The sequence below is a fragment of the Rhinolophus hipposideros genome (assembly GCF_964194185.1).
Source record: "Rhinolophus hipposideros genome assembly, chromosome: 12".
Classification (NCBI taxonomy): domain Eukaryota; kingdom Metazoa; phylum Chordata; class Mammalia; order Chiroptera; family Rhinolophidae; genus Rhinolophus; species Rhinolophus hipposideros.
Window position 1 is genome coordinate 73,863,530 of NC_138058.1, and position 17,315 is coordinate 73,880,844.

At 51.6% G+C, this 17,315-nt stretch overlaps 1 protein-coding gene across 4 annotated transcripts in view; it reads right to left on the reverse strand.

The window, feature by feature from the left end:
* The window catches only part of RNF144A (ring finger protein 144A), a 98,126-nt gene that overhangs the window by 15,432 nt on the left and 65,379 nt on the right, over window positions 1-17,315 (reverse strand). For all 4 annotated transcript variants that reach the window (XM_081068225.1, XM_081068227.1, XM_081068226.1 and 1 more), the window contains exons 3-6: window positions 15,657-15,802; window positions 9,082-9,186; window positions 8,869-8,929; window positions 3,228-3,435 (exon numbers count right to left, since the gene is read on the reverse strand). In XM_081068225.1, the coding sequence (XP_080924351.1) occupies window positions 3,228-3,435; window positions 8,869-8,929; window positions 9,082-9,186; window positions 15,657-15,802 (520 nt within the window). The remainder of the gene's footprint in view (window positions 1-3,227; window positions 3,436-8,868; window positions 8,930-9,081; window positions 9,187-15,656; window positions 15,803-17,315) is intronic.

Here is a 17,315-nt window from a genome sequence, read left to right on the forward strand (position 1 = left end):
GCCATCAGGCCCTGCTCGCAGGGACCCGGGGAGACTCAGTCACCGTCACTTATGCCGGGAGCAGAAGCTAAGCTACAGGAACCACGGTCACTTGATATTGAAGGAGATAAAACAAAACCAAAGAAACAAAAACTGCAGAAAAAGAAATCACCGAAATCACTGTGAATCGCCCAATCTGATTGAGGGGAAAAAAAATAAATAAAAACACCAACATCAGCACACACCTAAATTTAGGTGTACGTGTGTGTATGGACGAGCCAACGAAAACATGACCTAAGGCTTAGTTTAGAATGGAGGTTCCTGAGTAACGGGATTATGGTTAAATTTTATGTCCTGATTTCCTATATTTGCATACTTTCCAAAGGGTTGATGATAATTTTTAGGCACTTTGCTATTTTCAGGGGGAAAAAAGCATTGCGAACACACAGCAGTTGCTTACTTAGATCTACCTGGTTTGTCTTGAAAGAACTGTCTTCTTGGGAAGTCTGGCAAGGCTGGCAGAAGCATGACAGGCCGTAAGCCTGGGGTGAAGTGGCTGCTGTTCTACAAGCTGGCTGTGTAATGACCTCTCTGAGCCTCTCCTCACGTCAGTGTGGGAATGAGAAGAGATTCCCGTAGGAAAAGGCACACAGCACAGTATCAAGCATGTGGCAGGTGCTGATAAGTGGGACCAGCAGTTCTGTGCTGCTAATGAGAAGGTGCATAGGTATTTCGGTATGACTATGGAAGGACACCTGCCCCATGCCGTCAATTTAAAAAGCACAGCTACAACGTATGCATGCGGACACGTGGGCTTGGCACCAGGTTGCAGGCACTGGCTGTGGCCTACCTCTGAAGTGAATTTGATTTCTGCAAAGAGCCACACGTCACCAGACACCAGTCCGGTGAGCAAGGCTGACTATCAAGTTAGATAACATTATTTGGGTTTGAAAGCCAGGCGTGACCAATGGAACCAATTTCATGTGACTCATAAGCTAATTTTGAAGAATAGGCCATTGACAGAGGCAATGTTAACAGAGTCTCTCCAGGAGACTTTTCTAAAAACAGAAACAGTTAAAATATGTAGGTTCTGGTGCCTCGTGGCATGCACAGAAATTTGCATAGTGTGGACAATGGTTCCCAAACCTTTTCTGGCACCTGAATGATCCTTCCAATTATTAGGCGTAACAGCTCTCACTGTGCACTCATGGTTAGAGAGCAGACAGGAGTCTGACAGCTTCATGACACCTCGTGTTCTGGTGTCTGTAAGCGTTAGACACAGTGTACACAAGTCAAGCTGCTCAGGTGCCGGATAGTAACGTGGCTTAAGGAAAGTTTCATTTTCAACAAATAAACTCCGTTATTTGAATTCAGCTGAGTGTTCTCTCAGTGATGAATGACAGCTGTCAGTCAGGACCAGGGAGATGAGAGGGCAGGGTGAGGACTGTGGCGCGTAGGATAGCTCACACCTCCTTCTAACGAGGTGGCCACAACTCAGCCCCAGCCGACTGTCAGAGAGAACGAACAAAGGCTCAAGGCAGCTGGGTATTCAGATTTCCCCGAGAAGACAGCCTGCCAGATTTTTAGGTCAAACATTTGAATTTTAAGTTTCCACAACTTCAGATTTGTGAGCTTTGATTTAAACTGTCCATGTGTCACTTCTGAAGTTTGTCCATGTGATTTTTTTTCTATTGGTCTGTTTTTGTTTTTGTTCTTTGTAAGATGCATGACATAATGACTTACACGAATACACTGAGAAATGATTGCCACCTTTGTGTAATGACCTCAGCGAGACCAGGACATCACAGATGAAGAAATATTGTCATCAGGCTCCCAACACCCACCGTCCTCCATCTCAAGAAGGTTTTCTGCCAAAGAAACACCACTGCCGGGCGCCTCCTCCCCCACCAGCAGTGGGAGCCGGGCTCTTTCTCACTCCGGGTTTTCCTGCTTAACAGAATGTAGGCGCCCCTCACTCACACATGGGGTGCGGGGGAGTCTCTTCGAGAGAACTCTACTTCTGCATGAGGGGACATGCCCCAACCAGCCTTCTCCTTTCTTCTTCCCTAACCTGGAAGCTCAGCTCTCCCACGTATGCACAACCTGACCACACAGGAGGTTTCCCCTTAGAATTACGGAGCACTGAGGCCTAAATATAAGCTCACGCATTCATTCCAGCTTTTGGATGCCTGCCGTATGCCAAGTTCTGGGGTGACAAGGTTCAAAGGCATGTGGTGACGTCAGGAAGAAACGGCCACATAAACAGATGAGCTAAAACACAATGTGGCTGGTGTTGTAATCAACACAGACAATCTCCAGTAGGACAGACATAGAGGGTGGGGCCACCAGCTGGGCCCTGAGAACGGGAAGCTCAACAAAGGAGGAGACGTGAGCCACGGCTTGGAGGGTGACAAGGAGTCTCCAGGAAAAGGAGGAGGGCAGACAAGGGCATTCCAGACACAAGTATGCAAACAGGAGGAAAAAGGGATGTGCTCCAGGAACGCAAGGGGGTCTCTGTGCAGGGCCAGCTGTGGGGTCTGGGGGAGGGGATACCAGCACAGGCAGAGAGGAATGGAGGGAGCAGCTGACAACTACACCTGGGGGTGGATGCTGACAGTCCATCCATCAGAATCGTGGTCTCAGCAGGCACAGGACCAACTCTATCTGTTTGAACCATTTGCCATTGCAGATTTTACAGGACACAAAAAGCTGAGCTTTATCGATTTCTAAAATTCAACGTGTGCAGAATGGTGCCGTAGTGTCCCTCTGGGCACCAGTCTGTGGGGACAGGAGGGCAGACACGCAGCTGTGACTTAGCACCTCCTTCCGACAGGCTCACCATTCTAGGGTGATGCGGTCACCGGGGCCTCGGGCATCCAGGAAGCGGCTGGGTGGCCCTTCCGGTATTTATGCTCACTGCCACCTACTCCAGTCCCCACTCCTACACCATTCGGGGGCACGTTCAGGGCAATGTCAGGCAGTGGAGGACGAGCCCCTTCCCAGTGACTGACTATCCACATGCTCGTCTTCTGTGCGACTGCAGGTTCCCAGGGCCCTGCACACACTGCCTGGCGTGTAATCAGTTGTCAAATATACAGTCACCAAACAAACACACCCGGTGTGAACGAGGCTCAAGAGAAAGGGGCTGACGTGGGACAGGCATGTATTCCCTGTGGCGCCTCGAGGGAGGAGCCCCTTCTGTCCCTTCTCCCAGCCCTCGGCCCACACCTGCTGTGCGCAGGGCGTACCTGGTCTCCCCGGGGAGGAAGGTGATCGGCATGGTGTCTGGGCAGCCTTGACCGGGGTGCCAGCTGGCTTTGCAGGCAGAGCAGAACTGGGTGTGGCACGCTTTGCACTGCACCAGCTGAGGGGTCTGCAGCCCCATCTCCTGGAGCTGGCACACAGCCTGGCAGGTGGACACTGGGCACCAAGTCCGACAGGGGTCCAGGAGCACCTCTAGCACCGGAGACAAGAGCGGCAGGTCAGACTCTACAGGTGAAGGGTGTCTGGGACCTCGGACCGAGGGCTCCCCTCAGTGCTTGCTTTACATTTTTCCTGGCGACTGTCCGGAGCAGACATACTGTGGCTGTCTGGCTTTTTCCTCCTCTCCAGGCCTTCTCCCCCTCTGACCCCACTCCCAGTGCCCCCGAGTTCTTGGGGGTTGCTGCTGTGTGCACCTAGTATGCCTGCAGCCACCGGGATGGCCCTGCTGGCCCTGGACGGCCTGTCCTGGCTTCCTGGGGGCCCACACGCCGTGGCCTGGGCACTGTCCTACTTCCTTGCCTGCCTCCCGGGAACACTTCCTGAACTCAGGCCCATGTCTTCAGGCCCAGTGCCAGGCAGGCAGCAGACCTTCAGAAAATGTTTAAGGATACAAAGGAGGAGGGATGGAGGATGGCTGGATTCTTACCAAACAGCTCACCCGCCTGAGACTGTCTCCCTCCCGAACCTACGCCATGAGCTATTTCCCGTGTAGAACAGCTGGTTTTCCAACCCAACGGGAGCCCAAGTTGCTAAGAGCCCTGATTTAACGAAATTAGATGTTATTTTGAAAAACAGGCTTCCGGACACTCCCACTCCTTCACATCTTTGTTCCACACGCACGTTTCTTTACACAGTGGATCCTGAGCTGCCCTTCCCTCCTCATGAGGCTGGTTATGCATTTCATCCCCCATGCGGTGTGACACTGAACTCTCTGAGGGGCAGTGGGAGGGAGAGCCCAACAGGAAACCACAGGGAATGCGGACGCCCTGCCAGGGGGTCATGGGGCCGCTTTCAAAGGCCTGCAAGTAGGCCGCGGCTTTCTAAGCTTTCCAGCAGGGCTGCTCTCAGGAAGGAACCCCGGACAACTGAATTTTGCTTGGGAAACTTGGAAGGCAATGAAAAGCGCTTACAAGCTTCTGGGCCGTGTGTCCAGCTGACAGCCAGGGCGGGGGCAGCTCACCCACATCAAAAGCGTGATTTGTACTCACTGGGGACGTACACAGGCTGGGGCTGGGCAGGGCTGGATGTGGGCCCCGGCCGCACCTCAACAGGCTGCACAGGACACACGCGTGTCTGCCATGTTCCCAATTAAATGGGGGAGGCAGAAGCAACCCTCTAGGAACAAGCCGGTGTCAAGTACAACCCTGAAAATGGTCTAATCGTCCATTCCAGGAGCTGGCAAACCTTTTCTGTAAAGGGGCGGTGAGTATTCCAGCATTTGAGGGCCATGCAGTCTCTGTCCACCTGCCCAGCTCTGCTGTTGTAGCACAAAGGCAGCCATGTTGATCCATAAATGAGTGTTCCAATAAAACTTTATTAACAACACCAGGCCAAGGGCCGGGCCAATTTGGCCCACTGGTCATGGCTGGTTGACTCCTTATCTAATCTAAATTCCCCGTGTCTTTTTTTGTTTTGTTTTTTAAGGCGAATTAATCAATGACACAAAACTATCAAATTGGTAGGCCTGGCAGATGACTTAGAAGAACTTGATAATACAAAGGAACTCTGGAATTCAGGAAAACGTGTTACTCTTTCACGGACCTTCATGATAATAATGTGAAATCATAATGCTTGTAACAGTGAGTGAATCAGTAAAATTAGCTCTTGTCATTAGTTCATGGTTTCAATGTTTGCTTTTCTAAGAATGTTTCTGGCTGTCAGGTCCCAGGAGGTGGCTTTTGTGGGAAAATGCAGCCTTTGTCTCCTGGGAAGGAGGGAGAGAGGGGCAGGAAGAGCTGGTGTTGCTGGCCTGAGAGGAGGGGACAGGGGACAGGAGGAGAGAGGGACGCCGGGTGCTGCATGGATTCCTGGGAAGGCCTAGCTTTAGGAGGAAAACGCCCAGGGCGTCCTCCTAGGGATATAAGCCAAGCAGAACACCAAGCAGCCCAGAGTCACTTCGAGACTCTCCCTACCAGGTCTCTGGGTGCTGTGGGGGAGCCCAGTTCTGGGTTCCCCTGAGGAAGGGGGCTGTGGGCACACAGCCTAGTCAATGACATATGGAAAGGAATCCTCAGCTGTTTGCTTTCCACCGTGATACCGTGGTTGGTGCTGGTCTGATAGCCTAAAGGGACAACCTGCCCGATGGAGACCCTTCCGGTTCCCACTGAGCAGCCTGTGCCATTGGGGAAGGGTCATTCTCCCAAGCTATGCAGAGTGTCTTCACACATTCCAGGGCAGTGGGCCATGTCCCCTTCATTTGCATTGCACAAAAAATGTAGCTGTTGGGCTGCTTATCATGAGAGGCCTAGTGATAGTGTGAAGGGCAGGTTTCCCTCCTAGTTAAGGTTTCCATGGTAACAACTTAAACTGTGTGACTTCTGTCCTCCTGGAGCTCTGACATGGTACTGTGTGCCCCATGGGGAGAGGTTTCCTAGTGGAGAAGTGAAGGACAAATCCTCTGCCAACTGTAAACAACCTTCCCATCATGCCCTGTGTACACGGCCCCGCACTTTTCTCTCAGAATCCCAGCAAAATTCTACATCATCGTCCTCACTGCTGAATTCTGCAAGCTGGGGTACAAGATCACTCAGAAGATGAACACTGGGCAGCCCCACAGAGCTTGTCTGAGGTCTGTCTAGCTCTCTATCACACGTGTACCTAATAATGTGCATTAGATCCATGATACCTCATATGTCGTAACAGATCTAATATTTTATATAGACTTACATGTATCTGGGACATTTTCAAACAAGGGATGCAGTCCATATTCTGGCATGCTAGAAGAAAGGAATCTTAACTCCCATCTCCTAAAGATCTGTTAATAACAGATTAATGAAGCAGGTCCCTAAAAGCTTTACTTATATAAAAACTCAAGACTCTTTTTTTTTTAAAGGTGCTTTTCTTTCTTAAGCATGGTTTTCCTTTGAGAAGTATGCTGTGACAGGCATGCACCCAGTGTCCCCTCACGGACGGGTAGTGGGTCTCACTACAGGGGCAGCCGATATGGTAGCTGCGGGTCCCAGCCTGGAGGGAGGCAGCGTAATTGTCAGGGGCCCTTGCCTCTGGTCAGGCCTGAGTACTGATGAATAAGCCTGAAACGGCATTTACTCTCTCCGGGCTTTCCTTTCCTTTAAAAACACAAAACAACACAAGACCTGACTTCAGCCTGCATTTGCGGTGTTGTGCTGCTGTCAGCGGGATGAAGAACCCAGGAAGCCACAGGCCTGTCTCTGGGTACCAGGAGCCTCAGGAGAGACGGACAGGTACCGAAACACCTCCCACACGGCAGGGTCGATGCTAGGGCAGGAGCATGGGCGTAGCTCAGCGGGGCACGCAAGAGAGGGTGATGGGCCTCTCCCTGGAAAGCCTGTCCCCTCCCAGCCTTTGGGGTCTTCCAGCTGGCGGGGGGGCAGGTACTCAGATAGGGAAAAATCCAGCCACCCTCTTGGTCAGCTTCCTGCTGGCCGAAGACCCAGCTGGAGGAGTGGGGAAGTTCCAATTAACATCAAGGCTCTTCTATCAAATGGGACATCCTAAGGCCCAATGGAGATAGTGTTTGCAACTTTAACTAACCACAGGACATTTGGGTAACTGAATGTTTTTAGAAAACCATGGAACTGTCTTTTAGGGCATCCTGCACTAACTACATTGCAAAGGGACAGAACAAGTCAAAACTTGCTTTCTGATCACATCTCAAAATTTGCTCGATGACTGGCTACAATCAATAGCTGTATTTTTGCTCTAACATTTTAACATTTCATTCAGACAGGTCTTTAGTCATATTAAGTCTGAGTCCATATTTTTTTTGGCTTTTAATGTAATGCTAGCAAAATGGTTTAAAGTGATAGTTTTGAGAGATGTATTGTTTTAACCTAAGTCAAGTTGGCTTCATTTTTATGCAAAAGAAAAAAAGTCTTCTTTGACTAAGTTAAAGTACTGAAGAAAAATAAGAGTAAAAAATTATTAGGTAGGAACATTTACCCAGCTGCATTTTTAAATAAAATTCAATGTCATACAAAGTTCATTTTCTTGAAACCCAAATAACCACCAGTTTCCGTCAAAATTTTCGCTGGAAAATGTTTTCAGAAGAGCCTGAAAGTCTCAGAAAGCCAAATTAATCAATTTTATAGCTCTACACACTGACTTTTGTATCACATGGCATTTATATTTAAATTATAAACTGTCCAAACCCATTTAAATAAACAAGCTCTTGAAATTTCAATGCCACCAAAAATGCTGGGCTTTTTTCAAGTTGGCCACTGTTTTTCCCTTTTTCTTTTCTTTTTTTCTTTTTTTTTTTTTTTTGAGAAGCCTCATGAGGAAACACAGCTATCTTTAGTATTTCTTTAAAAACAAACCAGAAAAACGCACATAGAAAAGATTTTCCGCTTTTAGCTAAACTAGGAGTCTTCTGACACTTTCCTCTGGCTTGTTCTGCATTCCATCCCTATCCTGACCTAGGGTTGCCTCGAAGCAGCAAATACAATGAGAACCCGTCCAGGAGGAGGGGACAGCAGACATCAGCCATCATAAACTGGGCTGAAAAGTTTAGAATTTGGATGCGGTGTCTTCACCATAAAGTGGTGCATGAGGGGTGTCATTGACACATGTTGGTTATCCGCTCTTTTTCAGATGAGCCCAAGGCCCAGAATATATACAAAAACGAGGCCAAAGGGAATCCACAGACTCCTTAAAACATCATGTTGCGATTGTGGCATACTTCAGGGAGCAAAGAGATGGACCTGTCCTGATGGACAAACGTCACAGCACCTTGCAATGTCCCCTCAACAACGTTGCCATCAACTGTACAGCTCCACTATGGACAGGCCACGCCGTGCCTCTGAAGAACCCCCGAGTCTGGGCAGGAGGGCTGGGCAGGGCACTCCAAGAGACGGGAATCAGGGTGAGTCAGTTAGCCTTTGGGGTGGGAGTTTCATAGATAAGGACAACCGTGAGGGCTGTCGTGACACTTATAGGGACTCAGGGCCTACTAGTCTAGGCCCGCACCAGGTGGACAGGGAGTGCCAAGGAAAAGGCTCCGCTTTGCTGTCAGGGTGGAGACCGTACACCTGTCCTCTGCCTAGGCACCAGCCTTCTGCCTTTATGTCTCACACTCAGTGCAGATCTAAGAGTTTCGCCCTCAAACCGTTAGGCCTTAATGTGGCTGAGGAGTAACATCCCAGGAGAGTCACATCTCGTTAAACGTCCCCCATTAGCCCACATTCCTATAAACCAGTTATGTCTCCTGAGTCCTTGCGGCTACCACGTAGACCCCTAACGAAGACCTTCCAACTCTGAACTCTTCAGAGGATTCAGAGTGGCAGCAGAATTTCAGAAGTCTAATGCACATCGACTTTTTCCCTTCTGCAGTAGCCCAATGTTGTGTAATCATCTCTACTGAGAGTGCCCCCCCCCCCAAGTTATCTGGATTCTCTCACAGAAATCGTAACCACATAATGTACCCACCTCTTTCAAACTGCAGCTTTTTATATCTCTGCATAATTTCAGCCGCAACCATGCACTCAATCTAAGGGGGGAAAAAATACAAGTAAGGAGTGTAACAAGCTGAGGGCTAGCGCAGAACGCAAGGTCAGCCGACACCGAAGCCAGAAGGCCCTGAGAAGCTCCATAGGACGTGCTGTCCACAGCCCAAAGCCCGATTTGTCCTGTGTCACGTGCCTCCTTATCCTGCAGGTGGCCCTGTTTAGGGCAGGTGGCATCCGGACAGCTAATGGCAGTTTCTAATCCTTCTTTGATCAAGAGCTCGACATACTGTTTCAGGCACTGGAAAAAAAAGAGAGAGAGACAGAGAGAGAGATGTATCTGTAAAAATCCTAACTTTAAGGCCGTGATGCATTACAATACAAATGACCAATGAAGCACATCGCTCCATTACATTTCATATTTTCACTGTGCAGGCCATAGCAACCACCGAATCAGAGGTTTTGTTCACTCAACAAATGCTGATGGGGTGCCCCCTCTGTGCCCAGGACTGCATGCTGGTTTACAGAACCAAGACTGCAGGTCGGGGCCCTGCACACAGCCCTGGCAAAGACAAGGCCAGTAAGACTGGCAGAAGACTGGGAGAAGCGGCGATGGAGGTTGGGGGGTCAGACGGCTGCAGTGCACACCGGATGTCAGGCACTGCGCTCAGTCCTTCAGAGGCCATTGCGTCGCACCTTCCCTAGAATGTTCTCCCGGGAACCGGATGACCATTCCATCTGTCAGATGTGAAAACTGAGTCACCAGAAAAGGAGCTTGCTGGCTTCCCCACAGCCAGGGCACACACAGCCCAGATTCCAGACTCGCCTCGCGACTCTGAGATGCCCGCTGTCCTGCTGGGAGCCCAGGTACAGCCGCCAGGCCTCCAGCAGGGACACCTCACTAGCCGGCAGTTACTACAGCCTCACCTACTTGGGGGATGGCCGAGCACGTGCACTAAGCCAGAGGTCAAGTGCGAGACACAAAGCAGACTCCATATCGGACATGGGGAGGCCGTTCGCAGTACCAATTCCTCTTGCTTTACAGCCTACTCGTCTTAGGAATCCCGGCTTCCCTGAAGAGCCCAGTAAGAACAACTGGAAGGAGAGACAGAGCCTTCCCTAGTGAGCTCACCACCAAAAGTGACCAAAGCAGAAGCTCAGAAGAGCTTACAGAAGAACTCAGGGTGGTCAGGAACCTGTCCATGATGTGAGGGGACAACAGTGTCACACGTCTCACCAGCCGCCCCAAGTCGGCTTATAATCACAGCCCAAGTCCCGTACGTGGGGTTCGTGATGCCAACGTCACTATAATCACACGATTCATGTTGTAACAGCGATTCACCGAGAAGAGCCCGCAGCTATGTTTCCTAGGTGTACCCTTGAAAAGGCGCAAGCTATTTCATCGCGAGGATGCTCGGTCAGGATGATTGGATGGGCCCAGCACGAAGCCCAGACGCACTTCTTCCCAGCGCCTGGCACAGGAGTGTTCCCGCTCAGCCTCATCTCCCCAAGCTGCAAATCGGGGTGGTTTCACTGCCTTGGAGTGCAGCTGTCAGAATCGTACACGAGACAGAGCCTGGAAGACTGCCTGGAGGCACTGTATGTTCAACGTGTAAATACTAATTGGATCTAAACGGTAATTCTCACCATTCCATCAGACTGGAATGCCACTCATTAACAACTCCAGATGGCAAATTTCTTTAAAGAATAGAAATCAAGGACATCCTCAAAAAGAGCCATTTCCCCCAGCTTCTCGTAAGAGCACTAACACAGAAAGCTATGACTTCACGTGTCCATCGCAATGCCGGTACCATGAGCCAAGGCCCGCGTGGCAGCCTGGTCCTTCCGTCTGACCCAGGGCCCTGGACTTAAGACTATTCCCCAATCACCTACGTTTCACCCACCCAACTACAAAGAGCGCTCCCAGGGACCCGAGGAAGGATGAGCCCAGACTGGGAGCCCCACCTGAGCCACCGGGAGGCAGGGGTTTCAGAGGTGAATTCATCGAAACCAGCGCACAGGCCTCCCCAGAGGAGAGAGGGCCGGGGAGGGGGTGTCATACGGAAGCTCCATCAGGCCTGTGCCCGCTGGGCTGGCACCAGGTGATCCGTCTGGGGGGCAGGGCAGGGCTGAGTGGCCCGCTGAGCCCCCGCCGCAGCGGAATGTTGGCAGGTGGGAGGTCACTGGAATGTCCCGCTTATGGCTGGGCCTAAGGTGAATCTGCGCACAGAGAGAGACCGCAGGCTTTGCAGCCAGGCAGACTCGAGCAGTCCCCGTCCTTACACACAGAGGCTGCAAACGGTTCCTTGAGGAGTTGGGGCCACCGCTCCCTCAACAATAAAACAGGAGGCCTGACCCGCTGGACTTTTGTGATAGTGACAGAGGAAGTGTATAATGGCATCGAGCACGATGTCACTACATGGCAGCAGCTAAGTAAACAGTGGCCGATGTTATTTGTAGTCTATCCACGCGACATGCGTCTTAGTCACGGGCAAATGAAAATCAAAGCCGTAGCGACAAGATCATTATTTTACTGTCTATAATTAAGTTGGTCTAATTGGGGTCTCTGGAGGACATGGAAACCGATAACCGATAAAACACAAAGCGTCTCAGGGTCTTGTGCAGAGCAGTCCGTCAGGAGAGAGCGTGTACTCGCCCTGAGGAGGAAAGCACCTCAGTCAAAGCTGGTGTGAAACGTACACGCAGGGACATCTAGGACTCTACACGTCACCGGTCAAGAGCTTGCCCGGGCCAACAAGGCGTCACAGCGCTGAAAGCTGCCCAGAGCAAACGTTCTGTGCCACCAGAAAGCACCTGCACAGTTTCTGCAAAATGACCGTGTCGGGGTAGAACTGGTTTGTTTACTACAGAAGCTAAGATGAGGATCCAAGTGTCTGGCCAGGCTCCATGCCCAGTCTTCTCCCAGATATAAAGTGCGTCCTGACTCACAAGCTTCATATTCAAATCCACCAAAACAAATGTCTTGAAACGACACAAGACACAAAGGGGCTCACAGAGAACCTTCCATAAAAATGAATATGCAGTACACAAGCAGAGACTGGCGTGTTTGCCGCCTGTCCTATCAATTCTGGCTGTCAGGGGTCAGACGTGAGCACACCAGAGTCTATGCTAATCGCTTTCCCCATCAGTACACCCAGCAACATGTGCCTACCTTGTGAGGTGTCCTCCCTCCGTCAAGTGGGGAAACCAATAGTTCTGTTTGTTGTGTGCGTGTGTTTTACCTCAAGAATAAGGAGGGATTGGGGAGACCGCTGAGTGTACCCATTTGGGCATCTTGCCAATAACAGGGCAGGGTTCCAGGACCCCGACTGCAGCAGGCCCTCTGGGGGTCATCTGGGAGACGGGGAGGGGCTTCAGGATGAGAGTCAAGTGCACAGAATACAGAGAGAGGGAAAGCAGGTCCCCAGTGTCCCCCGAGGTGGGAAGGTGCCGGGAAAGGGAGGGGTGTGAAGGAAGCCCTCTGCCTTTGACCTAGGGTGTGGCATAGAAACGCCTCCAGAGCAGACCTTCGGCCCTGTGCCAAGTTTCTCAGCAAAGCCGATACCAGGAATCAGTCGTCTCACAACTTCAACAGGTAATTATCAGATTATAATGCCAGGGGCGAGAGCACAGGAGTGTTGGGTGGAGAATCCCGCCCATTTCACAGGGTTTTATGAGAACTGAGATAATATAGTAAAGCATTTGGGATTTCACCGGCAATCAACACATGCTGTTCCCCACCATCTTTGTCTTATCCACAAAGTAACGTTTTAGATGGGTTCTAGAAGCCAGAGGTAAAGAGGAAAACCACGCTGGTAGCGCCTGTGAGCAACGCTGGCAGAGAACCTGGGGGCTTGGGAGATGCCTGGCAACACGGATGGAGAAGCAGTTCCGCCCACGGGGACACAGGAGGGACTTGCAGAGCGAGGTTTCACTGTCATCGTCACCTGGGCCCCTGGACGCCCCAGCTCTTGGGTCCACTGTCAGCACCCGCACGCACCCCATCACCGCACCCTGCCAGTCTGCTTTTCCCCGTCTGGAGAGCCGAGACCATGACGAGACCTGTACATCCTAACCCTCCCAGCCCACAGAGCAGAGTCCTGGAGGAGACCCAGGGTCCTCCGAAGCCCCCGGAGCCAACATGCAGGACAGACAATCAGCTGGGCTGGGGTCACAAAGTCCACACGGACAGCACAGGGCTGGTTCCAACCGTTTTACATATTTTTAGGCTTTCCTGGAGACTTCCATTTGAACAAAGGGACCCCGAGCTAACGGACACTCAGAAAACTGTTTCCAGGACCCATGCTTCCCAGGGCAGGCTGATCCCAGGAACACCTTGTGGTTGTGCCATTTCGTACCCGGCAGGCAAACATTTCTCCCATTCAGATAAATTTGGGACACGCAGGTAAAATCTAGTTTGTCCCCAGCTATGGATTTCTCAGGGTTTCCATCATGCTCAGAACGTGTTGGTGGGGGTACACGGAGAGGGACACGTGGCTTAGCAAACCCACCGAACCGCAACAATCATGCTGAGTACATATTTTAGGACGACAGTTCCCTAGGACACACGTTTGGGGAAGCTGCCCCAAGCTCTCCTTCACGCCTGCAGTTCTCAGCCCAAACTGAGAGGCAAAAGAGAAGGACCTGGGCCTGCGGGAAGCCCTGCCGTCCAACAGATACTTTATATATGTTCTCCCACTGGAACCTCGTAAACTGTTTGTCGCCCATTTCACAGGTGAGGTGAACGAGGCCTGAGGTCTGAGACAGCCTGAACTTGACCGAGGGGATGCCTGACTGCCTGACTCCAAACACTGTTCCCCAGGGAGCCCTTTCTTCCTGAGGTCAAATCACCTGACAACTTAACCTATTGGTCTAGTAATAATTTTGTTAAGAGTGCCTCCTGCTTTCAGTCTCACACAATTTTCTACCTTCACCCTTTTCTACCTTCCCTGTCTGTCTCCCAGGGAAAGGACAGTTCCAAGTCCGCTGGCCACGGGCTCCTCCCCAGGGTGTGTTCCGGGCTGGGTTGACTAGAGGCCCACACAGAGGGGAACACAGTGACTGACGGAATGAGCCACGGGCCCCCCACACCCCTCACCTGCCACACACAGGGGCTTCCTAGCTTCACACTGCGGTGGCTGCACAAACAGCGAAACTGCTCTCAACATATTAATTTTGCAGAAATGGTTATGAAACAAAATAAAACTACACTGTCACCCTATTTCCTGCTATGCCCTGCAACCCCTCTTAGAGAAAACAGTGCCATCTTCCTCCTTTCATAAGCCCTGCTTTAAATTAAGCATTTGATCTTGAGTTGCTGATTTATTTTTACTACAATTCTCCAGAAATAAAAAACCAAAACAACAACAAAGGAAAGCCTGGGTTAAAGGGCCAGGCTCATGGACTACTTCAAGGGGAAGGAGGCAAACCCTGGTCACGGAAGTGTCCCCAGGGTGGCGGGTTATTGAGGCAGCAAACTCGCCCAGGGCACCAGGGCAGAGGGGACTCCGGTCCATTGGTGGACACTGTGGAAGTCCCTGAGGCACGAAGCTAATTATTTAATCCACCCAACCATCTCCACCATCCTCCCTCACCCTCTAGAAAGGAGAAGGAGTGCACTCCTGGGTTAACGGGAAGAGGTCTGTCTGTCAGCAGCTCCCATCGGCTCTCTCTCCTTTCCTTCCCCATCTCAGAAGGCCAAAGCCATTTCCTGTGCTCCAGGCTGAGGTCCCTGCCGGCTCTCATGGGCCCATTCCTTGCCTGTCAACTACAACACTGAGAGAGACTGGCTGCAGTGCGAGCCCGCGAGCCTTCATCGACCGGCCATCACAAGTCCTGCAGCAAACCCGGGCATGCAGGCTCAGAATCCGCCCCTCGGGACGCCTGCGTCTGGCAGAGGCAGGAGATGAGACTTAAGCGTTTGAAATACGGTCTGTGAAATATGAGTAAGAATGAAGAACACATCTCCTGCAAAAGGCAGGAAAGACTGTCGAGTGACAGACTTTAATGGACCCATGTGGTCCATTTACAACAGTTAAATTCAGAAGTGACTGTGTTTTTTTTTAATTTGAAGAAAATGGTTCTGTGTGTTTTTCTCTTGTCTGGACTTTTTTTTTTTTTTTCTAATTCCTTGAATGTCAAGAAAAATCAAGTAAAATTCAATGAGAAGAACTGAAAAATAAACCCGACACTCTCGTTTTCCCTTTCTGATGTGTAAAATATTGGGTCTGAGTTAGGCCTGCTGGAAACAGATGTCCCTAGGACCATCAAGAGCAGATTGTTTGGCCCCAAACAATGCCGGCTCCATCTTAGGGGAATTTAAACGTGACTTCAAGATGTACACATGCATTCTGGTTCAGCGAGCCCAGGGCAAGCTGACCCAGGCTGTGCATTCTCAGTGGGTGAGAGCTGTTATTAGGTGAGCTAGGTGTTATAAACCTCCTAACTACCAAATGTAAAACAGGGCGTGGTTTTTCCTTTCCAGAAAGGAGAACGCATGCCTCTCAGGTTTTCTACGGTGCTTTCCCGGCTTCTAAAGCTCTGTGGAGTGGACTCCTTTTGCACCAGAGGCAACTGCGATGGAAATCTACCTGGGGACCCGGCTGACTTGGACACTTCCTCCAAGAGCAGGCGAAAGCCTCCGAGGGTTTCACCGAGGTGAACGCGACCCTGCGGCCAAAGGCCTGCAGGGGTCGGGGGGGGGGGGTATAAAGACACAAGCAAAGGCTCCTCCCGCCACCCTCGCAGACACGCTTCCTCCCAGAGACCCACCAAAGTACAGAAGATGCACTGGCACTGGGCCAAGGTCGTCATCTGCTCCAGCGGGTACTCCCCGAGGCACAGCTTGCAGGACACGAGGGGGTCGAGGGCCAGGTCCCACGTGGGCCGGTACCGCGCGGTGGTCATGGCAGAGCAGTCTGAAACGAGAGAAGCACAGGCCATCAGACCCTCACAGCGTCCCCCACAACGGATGCGGGGATCACTGGCCACAACCAGGGCCCCAGAGGGTGGCAAAGTGACTGTTGATGGGTCCAGGGTCTTGGAGAACTCGCTCGGGTCCTCTGCGAAGTTTTAGCCCCTGACTGGAGAGTGTAGGGGACCCCTTTCCTATACGGATGGTGACATTCATGTCTAACCCCAAAGTCCCCAAAGGCCCACCCCATCCCCTACCTTCCCTCCAGGCCTCCAAACGGCACCGAGGAAGACACCTCCCAGCGGCCCAGCCGCCAGCCCAGGAGGGTAAAACCGTAGCAGCCAAGGAAGAGAAGCTTTTGTTAAAAAGGTTATGGACAGGCTCGAACAGGCCTCTAGTTTCTGCTGTGGAATCGGCCCAGGGAGCCCGGTCAGTGAAGTCCTCCCCTTTCAGGCCCCATGCCCTCCAAACAGACCACACCTTCCCACACTGGCTTCCATCACGCCACCGAAGTGCCACCGACCGTCCAGCACAGCCCAAGCACCGCTGTCCCCTGACGCCTGGCAGATTCCTGACATGTAAACGTCATAAAGGCCAGGGCCTCCGGCAGATGTGTGCAGCTAACTGCACCCAGCGGTGCCTAGGAAATCAGACACTCCACACACATCAGTGGACGTGACCTTCGCTCCCCATCCTCAGGGAGCGACCCCTGGCCACTTCCTCACCCGCCCACGGTCTGTGTTCCCGAAGGCATGCACTTTCCTGTGGCTCTATGTACCACACCGATGCCCAAGGCTTGCTGCCCTGGGAACTCAGGGCAGGTGTGGGGCCCCAGCTCTCAGCCAGCATCTGAGCCACGGCAGACTCGCCAGAACTGCCGGTTGATTGAAGGAACACACGCTTGCATCTGGAGATACAGACCCTCACCCTGAACCCCTCGGCGCTTGGTTTATGCTTTATGACACTTACCAGCACCTGAGACAGGTAACAATGTGCTTTACCACCAGTACTCCATGCTCCCCAAACTCAGCCGGGTAAGACTTAACGTTTCAGAGAAAACTCCTAGCCTGAATTCTCTGAACTCTCCCTGCTTGCTCGCCACATCTCAGGGCTGAAAGTGATTTAGAAGACGTGGTTCCGTCCTTCCTAACCTTGCTCCCTGACCTCGAGCAGGAAACGAGGTGGGTGCAGAAGACTCCCCATCCTCGGCTGGTTTGTGAGGCCAGAGACAGAGGACGGTCTTCTTCTGACTCCACACTTATCGCAGAGCGCTGTCTGTGTAACAACAAAGACACAAGCCGCACGAAAAGGGAAAACAAAACAGAACACCAAGCAGTCCCCAGGATGTCCTTGGATGGCTGTAGGATCTTGGGAAGATTCCAAGATGTCTGAGACACAGTCTGGACCTGCGGTCTTCAGGTTTAATTCACGAACATCCTTTGTCAAATAAAAAGCTAACCGGTAACACAAGGCAGCGTGTAATTCTGCAAGGATTTGGTGCCCCAGGCCCCCGGTGA